Below are 12,924 nucleotides of genomic sequence, written 5' to 3'. Positions count from 1 at the left end.
CATTTGACCCCACCCCCATCCCGGGAAGCAATGAAACACAACCTTTCACCCCTTGACAAAACAAGAAGTGGCATCAAATAACATTGTTCCTAAGTACACTAAATTACTGTGAATCCAAGCAGACGTCCAAGGCCAAATGATGTTATTGTATAGCACTTGCGCTTAAGCTCTTTTTTTTTATAGAACAAAATATATTTTTTTCAATTTTATTTCCTTCCAAACCGGCCCAGGCATGGCAAGAAATCGGCCCCACTCCCCAGGGACGATTTCGCAACCGGCCACGGGCCAAAAGGCCGAGGGGCCAATCCGACCCTGGTACTGTGACGAGTGGAGCAATGAGGAATACTTACAGGAACCAGAATACGCGGTCTAGTGGCTGGAGACTGCCTATTCGTTGCCCAAAGTACAAATTAGAAGAAGATCTAGACCATTTGTCAATCCTGCCATGAAAAAAGCGTGCGTCACATTTGAGAGCTGCAGATGGAGAGACACAGGAAGACGCTGTAGACCGAATGATGGTGGACCGGAGCCACCATCTTTAAGGGTGCTGTCAAGAACTTGCAGACCAAGATAATCCAAAGAGAAACCATGTACGCAGAAGACTTGGGACGCCTCCTTCAGAGAAGCCGTGCAGCCTGACTTGCCGAAGCAGTTACGCGGACGACAGTGAAAGCTGGGAGAGGAGGATCAGAAGGTCGTGCAGAGAGTCGGGACGAGTCAGGGAAGCACGCCACCCAACAGGAACCTGGATACAAGGTACAGGTGCTGCCTCAGTCCATGAGAGAGGCTGAGGACCCAACGAGGCAAGCCTAACGAGGGTCGGGTCCCGATAAGAACTGAAGCCGATAATATATGCGTCAAGGACCCCAAGAGAAATATAAGGACACAGACATATGACACAGTGGCAGATACTTGGCAGGAGAGTAGACCAAGTGTGCTGTGAGAAATCTGAAGGTGTCTCTCTAGCTAGTCCCCAGGGATCTGTCATCCAGGTGGCCAGGACAGGGCCATCGCTTTTGGATCCAGTTACTGGGGGTGGACCAGTGAGGAAGGATCACCTGGATGGGGGGCACTCGAGGAGTGGGAGTGGGACACCGACGGGTGAGATGCAGTATCCCTCTTCCTTTGACACCTTTTCTCCATCCTCTCACCTAGGACATTCAAAACCACTGCCCACCACCCCCACCTTTTCCAACACAAAGGACAATGGACTAACACCAGAACCGTTAACCTGACATGTCCCAATATAAGGGCCAGGCAAAGTCGCGCAATTGATCAGAATCACACACACCTTACGGCCCTTTCCCTTCCCCACAGGGATAAAAGGTGGAGCCTGAGAGCACAGTACGAGCACGGCAGACAGCACAACGAGAATGCTAATCAAGCGCTGCAGTTCAAGAGAAGGAGAAAGGAGGCATGAATCGAGAGGGTGGCAAGGAGAAAAGTGACCTTGCCCTTTTTTCATCCCAGACACAAAGAACCTTTGTGGAAAAGAGCCTAAAACCGCGAACGATAGCACAAGTATCTTGCAGCAGATGACAACGTATAATGGGAAAGTCTACGCCGATAAGCAGGAGCGAGGGAAGCTCCTGCGCCCGTAGTACTGGCCTTTTCAGAGAAGGCAAAAGCCAAGAGGTTCATCATAGCCGGTGAGTCGAGGGGAGAAACGATAAGAACCGGGCTGTGTTCATTGAGAATCGCAAGGTGGCAAGTTTGAAGCAAGTTCAATGAACTATGAAAGAACTGTAAAAGTGTTAAGGGGAGGGAGACCAGCTGCAGAGAGAAACCAGCACCACGTGAATGCTAACTCCAGAGACTGGTCGGTCCCCATCTGTGAGCGAAACTACAAATACCAGAAGGCCGTAGGCGAGCCACCGGAATAGGTCAAAGTGGTCAGAGTGAGGGTCAAGAAAAATTCCTGTACAATCAAAAGACTTTGATCTACAAACTGGGTGAAAGAAAGGGAAGTGAATCCCGCAGTGAGTGGAAATCAGGGAAGAGAATTGCAAGAGGGGCATAGTCTAAAGTCCCAAGAGAAAGTGTGTTGACAAAAGTGAACCCGGCCGAGGGATGTCAGCTGGAACTGTTTAAAAAAGACATTAAGATTTGTGAAGAAGGAAACGTCATAGTGAACCCGACCGAGGGAGGCTAAGATTCAAGAGGGGTCAGCGCCGGAAGAGGGGGCCCAAGGTGAAACCAAGAAACAAACTTTCATTTGATGAAAAAACCTTTGTTATATTATTTTGAAAACATCAGGTCCTCGAAGGCAAGAGGCTTTCAAGTGGGTCAGGCCGTTCGATGGCCCTGATAGCTGAAAGTTGAACTGTCATCTCGTGCTAGCAAAGCTCGAGAATGTGCTGTGCTCCACAATCCCACCTTACCCTGCACTTAAAAGATGGGTAAGGGAGACCCAGGCTACCGCATCCTGACGTATTATTTGAGAACACTTCTTTCTTTTCTTGAGAACTATTGAGCACCCCTTTTTGTATTAGTTGTAAGGTTTGGCAATAGGTTTCTTATTATAGGCCTTTTTATTTGACACCACGCCCCTAAGAATGCCTTATTTTTCATTTGATGGTTGAAGCTTGCTCCCATTTTAGTTTTAGGTTTAGATTAGGTGTTTTTCCAACAAGCGTACAGCATTCATTGTTCAATAAACACCCTTGAACTGTGATCACTTGTCTGTCTTACTTGTTGCCACCATGAATTACTTACATTCCCAGAATGCGAATACCAAGCGGTCAGGAACTCAAGCGAACCACAGAGACAAAGCCAAAATAAACATATCAGAGACCCGAAAGAAACACAAGGGCAGAGCCAGCATAAGAGGGTCTGGGACACTGAGCATTTCAAGAAAGAGAATCAAGGCTATGCTTGGCAAGAACCAATTTCCGGAGGGATAGAAAAGCATAATGAAGGCACTGTAAAAGCTGGAGGAAACTTTACAAGGTATCCTATGTGGAGCAGTATCTGGCAGGAGAGGTACACCAGATCTGTTCAGTTGGACATTGAGTGAAGCAGGGGTAAAGAACCCACAAAGGCAACACACCAGGGTCTAGGGGTAATATGAAGAGCGAAGGAACACGTAGTCAAGTCTGGCTTGATATAGTGCACCAGTACAGTCAAGTTGTGTCAAAAAGGAGACTGAAAACACTTGCGAGGAAAACACAGAAGAACAAACAGCAGGAAGGCAGACATACAAGGAGTAAACACATAATAGAATAAAACTAAACATGCAAGCTCGGGAACAGCGTATACGATAGCTGTGATGTGAGCTACAGTTCGTAGTAGTGATGAATGTACAACTTTTCCTGAAATGCGTATGACGTCATGCCGGTTTTCCGTTGCATGTATGGCACAGGTGGCCATCTTGCAATGTGACCCATCCTGAAATGTCTAAGTCTGTGAGACCTCCTTTTCTTCTGCAATCTCCATCGGTTAGACAGAGACCAGTGAGTCATCAGGACAGCAGGTCAGACTCTGGAGTGAAGTATTATTCTTGTCCTACCTTGATTTCTTGGTCACTGATTGTTAGGCAGAATCCTGTGTAGTGCCCTTAGGGACCACTACACACAATTAAGACTACAGGTGGCAATACAAGTTTTACCTTTGGTACAAGCCTGTACTACTATGTTAAAGTGGTAGCAGTAGCGGAGCAGCCAGGCTTATCTCAAGAGTATAGGAGCAGTAGAAGAGATTACACAAAGGGACCACAATTACTGTGACTCAAGCAAACACTGACTCAAGGTTTCAGGTAGAAAAAGAGAAGTACATTTATTTTAAAACCATTCGTTATTAACACAACACTTCCATTAAATTTAAAACCACACGTTAAATACACTACAACTGACCAATTCACTTTGTACGGTATGAATCAAGGTAAGTACCCTGTGTTTGAGAGAACCGGTAATATGGAACAAGACACGTTACCGTGAATACGATTGCGTTCACTTTTTGACAGTTCGGTCTACTAAATAAATGCGTATCCGCGGCAAGAAATGCTACCGGGGCAAAAACACACTTAGCACCTGAGATACCCAGAGAGAGTTGGGGGCAAAAATTATAGGCAATATGTTAGTTAGGCAAACAGAATCGAAGAACACTCATGGACAGAAATGCAAGAGTCAAGAGGCCGGAGCCAGTGTCAAGTGGAACCAGGTTCCTGTGTCGAGGATCACACGTCAGATAGTTCTTGATTCAAAGTTGCCAAGAGTACTTTAGATGTTGTCAAATGTTCGGAAGCAAAAGTTATAAGAAAGAGGATAAAATAAGGGCAAGCCTTATAAGCGAGGAATAGGGATTTCACCTAAGACTCCTCAAGCAGGACACAGTACCTTTTCAAAGAAGAAGCTGGTGCCACGGCAGTTGTTCCTGGTAGTTTCCTGTAGACCCACGATTCCTGGCTTCGGCACGATGAAGGACGATCAAGAGGGTCTACACCACACAGGGATGAGGACGGCAGCATCGACAATGAATAAAAGGTGTGCTCCTTAAAAACAGGAGAGGCTCTTCAGGTGGCTATCCGGACCGCTACAGCATTGTGCAGCGATTTCAGCTACAAAGGGGCCCCGCTGGCTGAAGAAGATGAGCTGGTTATCCCCACCAGGCTCAAGGGAAGAAGACTCCGGACTGGATCTCATCTTAGTCATTGAAGGGTAGATAGCTCAGGACTGCAGCAGGGCTTCACCGGGACGGGATAGTTGCAGCAGTCGACCTCTCCTCCGCTTCTCTTCGGTTCCTTGTAGTTCCAGTGGCGACTCTCTGACTTCCAGCCCAGGAGACCTGCCTTTTATGCAAAAATCCCCCATTCACACAGCCTGACTGTCAAACACGCAGCAGGGGGGGTTGTCCAGCCCAGACAACCAACTCAGCCAATCATGAAAAAGTGTGACTTGGGTTTCCTAGGATATCCTGTGCAGGGGGGTGACTACACCCCTCCCTCACATTCAGCCCACCTAGACACCCAGGCGCCTTGAGGAGGGCTTCTTGGCAGAAGCCTGCCAAAAGACAGTCAACAAAGAAGGAAAACCTGGTTTGCCGCGCAAAGTAAAACCAAGAAGGAGTTTAACAAAAATAAATGGTGAATAAACCGCACCGGAGCCAAAAGAAAAAGCATTTGGTCAAGCGGGTTTAAGTTCGAGGCAAACACAATAGCCTACAATATTACCACGGTTATATAAGATAACCGCAGTAGAAAATTAGGGTAGATACCACTGCCAGAGGACAGAGACCAGGCATCAGACTATTGAGCTTCCTTGCAGGATCGCTGTAGGCCTTGGGTATAACACTGTGACTGGCTACCGGAGACTTCCTTGGGTATTACTCACCACTATGCCAGGAGTCTCTCAGATGACCTGAGACTACATCAGCCTTGTGTCTTTCCTTTTTGGCTGATCGCCATCCCTTATTGAAGATTGCCTTTATTTTCCTTGGTGACCTTCAACCCCTCCCCACCTTTTATTCCCAAGTGGTCTAGGGGCACCTCATGTTGATGGGTGAGCATGTCCCTGTTTTTCCGTAGCTCAGTTAGGTCTGGAGCATTGCTGCCTTGAGAAGCCGGTTCTCTCTTTCTTTGTTGAGGCTTCTGCAGGCTTGTGGAGACTTGTTTTGTTTCTCTATGTGCAGTCGATTACGCTCATAGTTGACGGGTCGTTCAGGCCCCTTCTCTGCATTCTGGTCCATATTCTTGAATGCAAGTTTTCTGAAACACACGAAAATGGCAAGCAACTGTTTGAGGCATTGCATGAGAAATTAGTGCTTTGCACAGAAACATTGGTACAAAGGCGAGGATACAGAAATTGGGTCCCCCTCAACTGCTTCCATCCACCTCATGTCTAGGACTTGCTCTGGATTTCTCACTGGTAGGTCTACCATCCCCAGGTGAGAGGGGGTGGTTCCTATCTCTGCTTATCAAGACGAGTTTACTGACTTTGTCACACAATTCATGTCTGTAAACCATTTCAGAAAGCGTTCTTCGTTAGTGATGGTGTTAGGTCAATTCCAGGCGCTCTTGGCTATTACATTTTGGCCCTTCAAAGGTTATTTTTTTTAATGTATGTACATTTTTTAAAGTGTTTAATGATAAATAAACTGTAGAACCTTCAAGTATGTGACATTTGTATGGTTGTAGTTCTAATATTATTTCAATCAAAACCGTTTGTTTTAACAACTAATAAAGCTCTTTTGAATTAAAGCCTTCCAGATTTATGTGTGATGTGATTTTTCTAATACCTTCATTATGATTTTTGTTGTACATTAACATTGGACATTGAGTTTTCAGTTTGTAAGAATAACCACTGGCCTGTCATTATATCACATATTAGAGAATGTAATTCATTGTAGGATATTTCCTGGCTGTATTTGTCCTTCTGGGTTCCCCCTTTTCCTCTGCATCGTTAGAACCCTTTGCTGTAATGAAACAAAGATAGAAATATTTTTGCATCATTCATACCTTTTTAAATGACAGCATTTTTTATTCTGTTATGAGTTGTGATTTTTCACAAAGCTTCACTTGGGAAAACCACTATGTTTTGTTTCTAAACAGTCAATGGCAGAGGTTCTTGCTAAAAAGGAGGAGCTTGCTGATCGCCTCGAAAAGGCCAATGAAGAGGCTATTGCTAGCGCTATTGCGGAAGAGGAACAGTTAACACGGGAAATCGAAGCTGAAGAAAACAATGACATTAATATTGAAACTGACAACGAGATTGATTTTTCTGTAAGTAATTATTGGGTGAAAGTGGGTGTAAACATTAGCATGAATTTGTATTAGTTGTCAGTGTTTCCTTTGGTCACCCACCATGTGAAGTCTATTCAAATGTTGCCATGCAAGTCATTTGTATCTGGTCCATACGTCTGTTTTCTCCAATCACCCTTAATGCTTTATTTTGCTAAACGCATGCCTGGTGGTGGAATAGTTGTGCCCTTGTCATATGGATTCATCCGACCATATTATCATGAGCTGTCTTCTGAAAAGCGATTGTAGTAATTCACAACGATTCAGGGATAAAGTAACAGCCAACAATGTTATAGGTGTGTACTGAACATGAGCTTTGAGTAAGTATTTGGCCGAATCATGGTTGGAAAAAAAAAGCTTTTTAGCTCCAGCCAAATAGTTTTTTTCTATTTGGCTTCTGTTGAATACTTTGTCCTCTCATTTGAATGCAGTGTATTATCTCAGAGAGGTAAATAAGTAGTGCAGATAGGAAATAATGGATAAACATTGACAGCATTCCCGATAACATAAGATTAAGGGCAAATGTTTGTGTATTGGAGATAAGCAGTGTTAAGGATGAGTGAGAGGCCAGCCTGATTTATTCCTATGGGAAATGCCTGTGAAGAGACTGGGATGAGGTTGTCAGTTACATGTCAGGCATGTGTGTGACATGCCTTTGCCTAAAAGGCCTTTCAGAGGAACTTCATGTTGGGAAATCTCTCTAGTTCGCCTTTGTGCCAGTCTGCCAGAGTGAGAGATAAGTGTGAGGACCCTATTTGTATGATACATAGTCCAAGAACATGCTCTGTTGGTGAGATTGGTAGGAGTGATGTTTAGAAATCGTAGATTTCAAAAAGGCACGTTGCCTCTTCTAGGTCAATAAGGCTAGGGACAACTCATTTACATGTCAGACAGTGCAAGATGTGGTCATCATTCATGTCCCCACCCACATGCCCTAACAAGAGCATTGTGTGAGATGAGAGCACATTTCTCTGTGGACTGAGAGAGCGCACTGTATCTGCTTGTGTTGTGGGCAGTAGGGCTGAATAGTAAGAGACACTGAAATGGCCATAAATCCTTGCACGTTTGTGGCCACACTTGAAATATTGGGGCGGCCGGAGGACAGTTTTTAAAAAGCAGTTTGTGAGTCGAGTGATATGTGACCACCCAATGCCCAGTTCTGTGCATGCCCACTTTCAATTGTGACTTTGCTTTGTGCACGTAGCCTTGGTAACCCCTCGCATGCATAATTTCTCTCTCTCTGCTCCCAACTAGCATGGGAATAATTGAGTGAGAAAACGAAACCTATTAGCGGTGCTAATAACTTACTTGTACCGGAAATAAGCAGCACACCTTTTCGTGTGAGTTGACTACAGGTCCTAGCAGCATAGCAAGCAAACATGTCCCAGTGTCTCATCAAGAACTGGCCTCCAGCTTACAGACAAGTTTGACCTATAATGTATAAAGGGGGTGAGGGTAGTCGGGAGATGGAGTCCATACACCTCAAATGACCCTCGATATGCATCCTACACAGGCAGAGAGACACAATGCATACAATACTATGTGAGCTGCAAGCACCCTTGCATCTCACAAAGGACTGAAATGTGTGTGATTGGCAATGGCAGTGGCAATTGCAATACCAATTTTGTTCATTCCTACCTAGCACTTTGCATTCATGAAGCCTGCCACTTTGAGAAGCACTGGTTTTGCATATGCAACATTATTTCTGTATGCGTTCATCTATTCTGTTCTAGCTTGTATGTTTTAAATAAGGATGATATGTTGATTCAAGTGAAGAGAAATTAATGAAACATGGTAATACCCGTAATATAATGATTTATTATTTATGTGTTTTTTTCAAGTTTGGAACATGATTTATAAAGCAACTATTTCTTCCTCATATTCGGTTTCGGCTAAATGCTTGACAAACGATTTGGTATTCGACCGATTACTAAATATGCTATTCGGTGCACACATACTTTTTTGTGCATCACTCTTAACCTCTCCTTCAACGGTCACTTACAGAACACCCTGTGATAACTTTTCAAAATGGAATTCAAAAAAGTGTTTCCTGTAATTGTGGTAGAGTATTTTGAGTTTAAAATGTATACCTTCTTGAATATCATTATTGCTCCGATAAAGGGAAACATAAGATGCCATACTGTGGCTAGGATTAGATTAGATGTTCTGCAAATCTTTGGTATCAGATATATATTCCAGTTGAAATGTACTGTGTGGCCAAAAAAAAAATAATAAAAAAAAAATCCTTAGTTTACTTAATGAATGCCCAGGGCTGAAAAAGTAGTGTCCCGGTGACATGGAACCACTACCTTGACCATAGTATGCACTTTAATACAAGTCATTCTAATTCCACGATTGAACTGTTTATTCAGCCAGAAAACAATTGAAAAGGAAATTACATCCTGTATCCATGCCGTGAGCATGCCTGCTTTCTTCCCCATTTATGAATGAAAGGTGCCACTCGGCAGCCAAACAATGCCCGTGACAATACAAGCCCGCGCCACAGTTTAAATATCACATTAGAAATATTTTGTATTCACACTTATGCTTTAAAATGTCAAAATACTGTATCTCAAAGCTTGCTTTTGAATGGTACGGACATAGCTAAGACTATTGCAGACTTCCACCTGCCTTCCAATCTTCAGACGCACATCTCTCTCTGGTTCTTGTAGAAATTCAGAGCACAAAACTCTGTTGAAGGCATGGGATACAAAGGTTGGCAGTAGTATTTGTTGAGTGCTTCTGAAGCGTACACAACCTAGAATTCTAAAGCATATGAATCTGATGGCAATCCCTTTGCATGCTAAAATACGTCTGATTCTTAGTGATGCACCATATATCCGTGTAACACATTTTTTGTCAATTGACGTCTTATATTTTGGTTTTACGTGAGTTTTGATCTTGTTATTTTATCTTTTCTAATATTATGTTTATTTTACTCTGGTTTAAGCATTGTTTTTGGTTGTGATTTGCTCTGCTGCATATTTCTCCGAGCATGACCCCAGTAAAATAAAAACATTGACGATGACAGCAGTCCGCATTTTCGCTGTTCTGGTTTTGACTTGCACTTCCACTCTGACCTTAAGTTGAGGTTTCGTGATATAGCAACTTCACCATTACTTATGCTATCTGTGGGATTCTCCTTTACACGATACCAGCTTTGAAATCAATACATTTGCCGGAAAGAATCCTTTCCTGCAGCTAAGGTCGGTCCTGGAACAGTACATTACAAGCAAATAGCCACCGATCTCTTAAGAGGAAGTATCTGTACTTGTGGATGTGGTCTCTGAATGCAGTGAACCAACTTGAACTCTGCATTCCTTTCCTTCAGCGATGTGCAGGAGAACCTCTGGCCACTTTGGCTGTATTTTGCACTTTTTGGGACCTTGATATCTACACCGAACCCTAACTGAAGGAGAGTGCTTCTGCTTGAAAAAGTGGTAAGGCGACTGTAACTCCCACCTCTCTCTACCCACAAAAATTTCCAGCTTTTCAACACATCCCCTCTTTGTTCCTACAAGCTCATCCTGTTACAGTGAAGCCCCAAATTATTTCCCTGGCAGTTCTCTTCTATCACAGATAGTTCCCAGATGTCCATCACTGTTGGTATCAATGCATATTTTAACATTGAAGCACATCTGATTTTCAAACCTCCAGGAAAACGTCTATAAGTAGACACATGAGGTTGAGGCGGCATCAACGTTAATTATTATTTATTATTGATTTATTTGTATATGGTTCAAAGAACCTTTACAAACAACACAATTAAAATACACGATAATGCTTCCAATTGGTCAATCAACATCTTTCAGATTATACAATGAATAGCATACAATTCATCATGATATTTAACATGTAAATGGGTTATAAAATCGATTATAAAAATGTGGTATAAACCATCGGATATAAAAATTGTACAATATAAAATAAAATGTAAAGTTACAATTACAGTTCCCCTAGTCACAACGAGACAATGAAAGATTAAAATATACAAAACCTCATACCAAATTGAGCGGCAAAATGCATTTTGTCTCATGGCTACAGGCCAAAACTAATTCCACCAGCTACTCATTCACCACTATAACATGTCAACCCAGTGCCTTACACAATAATTGATACCATTCCTCTGCCTACATAACAGTAACCATGAGTCCATGACCTGTTACAATAATTCATTAAAATAATTTAGGCAAACTAGTCATTAACAGACCGATCTTCAGCCTGCCTTACCATATTAACTTCCACCAAACACTTCTCCACCATACCCTAAACACGAAACAGTGCAATACTAACTCTTTCTGATTCACAATAATACTTTCTATTTCTTTTTTATATTTTTTTATAATTATAATTTTTATAAAATATATTTTTTTATAATTTTTTATATTTTTTATATTTTTTTTATAATTTATTTTTTTTTATATTTTTTATAATGTCTGATACAATAATTCCAAAAGTCTTGTTTTATTGATTCATAATCATGAACCAACCAGCCCAACAATGTCATGTAAACAGTACCTAACTTTTTACACTGAGTAAGGACATGTCTAGGGGTTTCTAATCCCCCCCATTAAATTGCATAGCCTACATGTCCTTTCTGCTTCGGGTAATTTAGTTCTAGCACCCAGGGAAATTAGTATTGGCAGTTGGTTCGTTCATAGTTTTAGACGAAATGCTTGCATTTCCAGACAAGGGGATTGCCACAAATAACGTTGTGTCTCCAAATAGGAGTGCACGACATTAGATACGTATTTAAAATTCGTGAGCGTCTCCAAATGTGTATAATTATTCACCCAGTCCCATTTCCTTACTTTATTTTTATACAATTGGTTCAGGACAGTTAGGCTAGTCCCTCTGTCGAAGTCAGGTGTCCAGCCTATCTGCCCGTAGATTCTGGTAATTAAAATACCATAATCTGTTTCATTTTGGTAGAAATACGGCTCCCCCTTCTCGCACAACTCAACGAGCAACTGGCACTGCGAGTTAGAGTTGACTTTCATATGCAAATGACCTTGACGTATCATCAATTGGGCATTCAAAGAAACCAGCCCCAATTCCATTCGCAAATACTCTATAGGAGTAGAGGGGCTCAACTTTAACATATGCTTCCAGAAGTAGCTCTCTAAACGATCCAGCCACTTGTAATCATCTATACATAGGACCTCCAATACATAGAGGGCCTTTGGGCAAAAGCATTGTTTGTATAAAGTTATGGTCCCATCCAAAGTGTAACCAGCGGTCCTAGCGGAACGTAAATGGCCTACCAGAAACCTAGAATGCCATCTGTAAAGAAAAGGGCTAGAGTTCACAAATAGACAATCCCTCGTAGAGACACGTATGGTATTAACATGCAGCCAGCAATAATAGTTCAGGGATATGATCATGCATACTGGAAGCATGAAGGCCAAATGTACTGTAGTCTGACGAGTTTGGCATAACCCGTGCAAGCTCTGCCCCTCCATCCTGCTTTCTGTTGCATACACTAAAGTTAAAAGAAATGCGTCTGCTTCAGGAGATATCTGTTGTTGCCTCTTGTGCAATCAAGGAAAGTAGATTTAAGTCTGCTTGAAGGAAAGCTTATTTCACTTGGGGCTCGACTTAAAGGCATCTGTTCTATTTAATTTATTTTTTAAAGAGCACATTGGACAAATAACCACCCCTGAAGGGGCTTCCTGGCACTACACATGTGATTATAAAACAGATTGCAAAACAACAGAGAGTCCATGGATAAACATACCAGTAAAAAATATAGATATGAGTTAAGAGTGTAGAGAAAGTAAACATATTGAACAAGAGGATGTCGGATGCTGGGCCAGGGGGTGACTTTAGTGCGCGCAGTCTCTTCAGAAGACAGAGGTCTGTGTCAGTCCAAAGTCAAAGCCTTCAAAATAAATAAGGGCAGCGAGGGAGGTTCAGGGACCTCATTTGGGGGTCGCAGCTGCGACCCTGAGGTCGTCCTTGATATACCTGTGGTCTCCCTTGCTACCCTCCCCCCAAAAAATATATATATATTTTTTAAACAATTGGAAGCTCCTGGGCTGTGGGCAGCGCCATATGGCTCTTTGTTTCTGGAATGGCTGGCTTTCTTGTTCAGGCCTCTTAAAAAAAATAAGGGGGTCCACAAGTTTAACACTTTGAGCAGTGACTCTAAATAAGAAAGAATAGGAATAACAAATAATTTGTCTTTCTGG

General features: G+C 42.6%; 1 protein-coding gene across 5 annotated transcripts in view; it reads left to right on the top strand.

Annotated features, from left to right (window-relative positions):
* Positions 1 to 12,924, top strand: part of SCAPER (S-phase cyclin A associated protein in the ER) — a 4,210,252-nt gene that overhangs the window by 1,445,425 nt on the left and 2,751,903 nt on the right. For all 5 annotated transcript variants that reach the window (XM_069624455.1, XM_069624453.1, XM_069624454.1 and 2 more), the window contains exon 10: positions 6,545 to 6,715. In XM_069624455.1, the coding sequence (XP_069480556.1) occupies positions 6,545 to 6,715 (171 nt within the window). The remainder of the gene's footprint in view (positions 1 to 6,544; positions 6,716 to 12,924) is intronic.

The sequence above is a fragment of the Ambystoma mexicanum genome, chromosome 11 (assembly GCF_040938575.1).
Source record: "Ambystoma mexicanum isolate Mex_15411 chromosome 11, UKY_AmexF1_1, whole genome shotgun sequence".
NCBI lineage: Eukaryota > Metazoa > Chordata > Amphibia > Caudata > Ambystomatidae > Ambystoma > Ambystoma mexicanum.
Note: the sequence above shows the minus strand (reverse complement) of the source record. Positions and strands in the feature narration are given on the sequence as shown.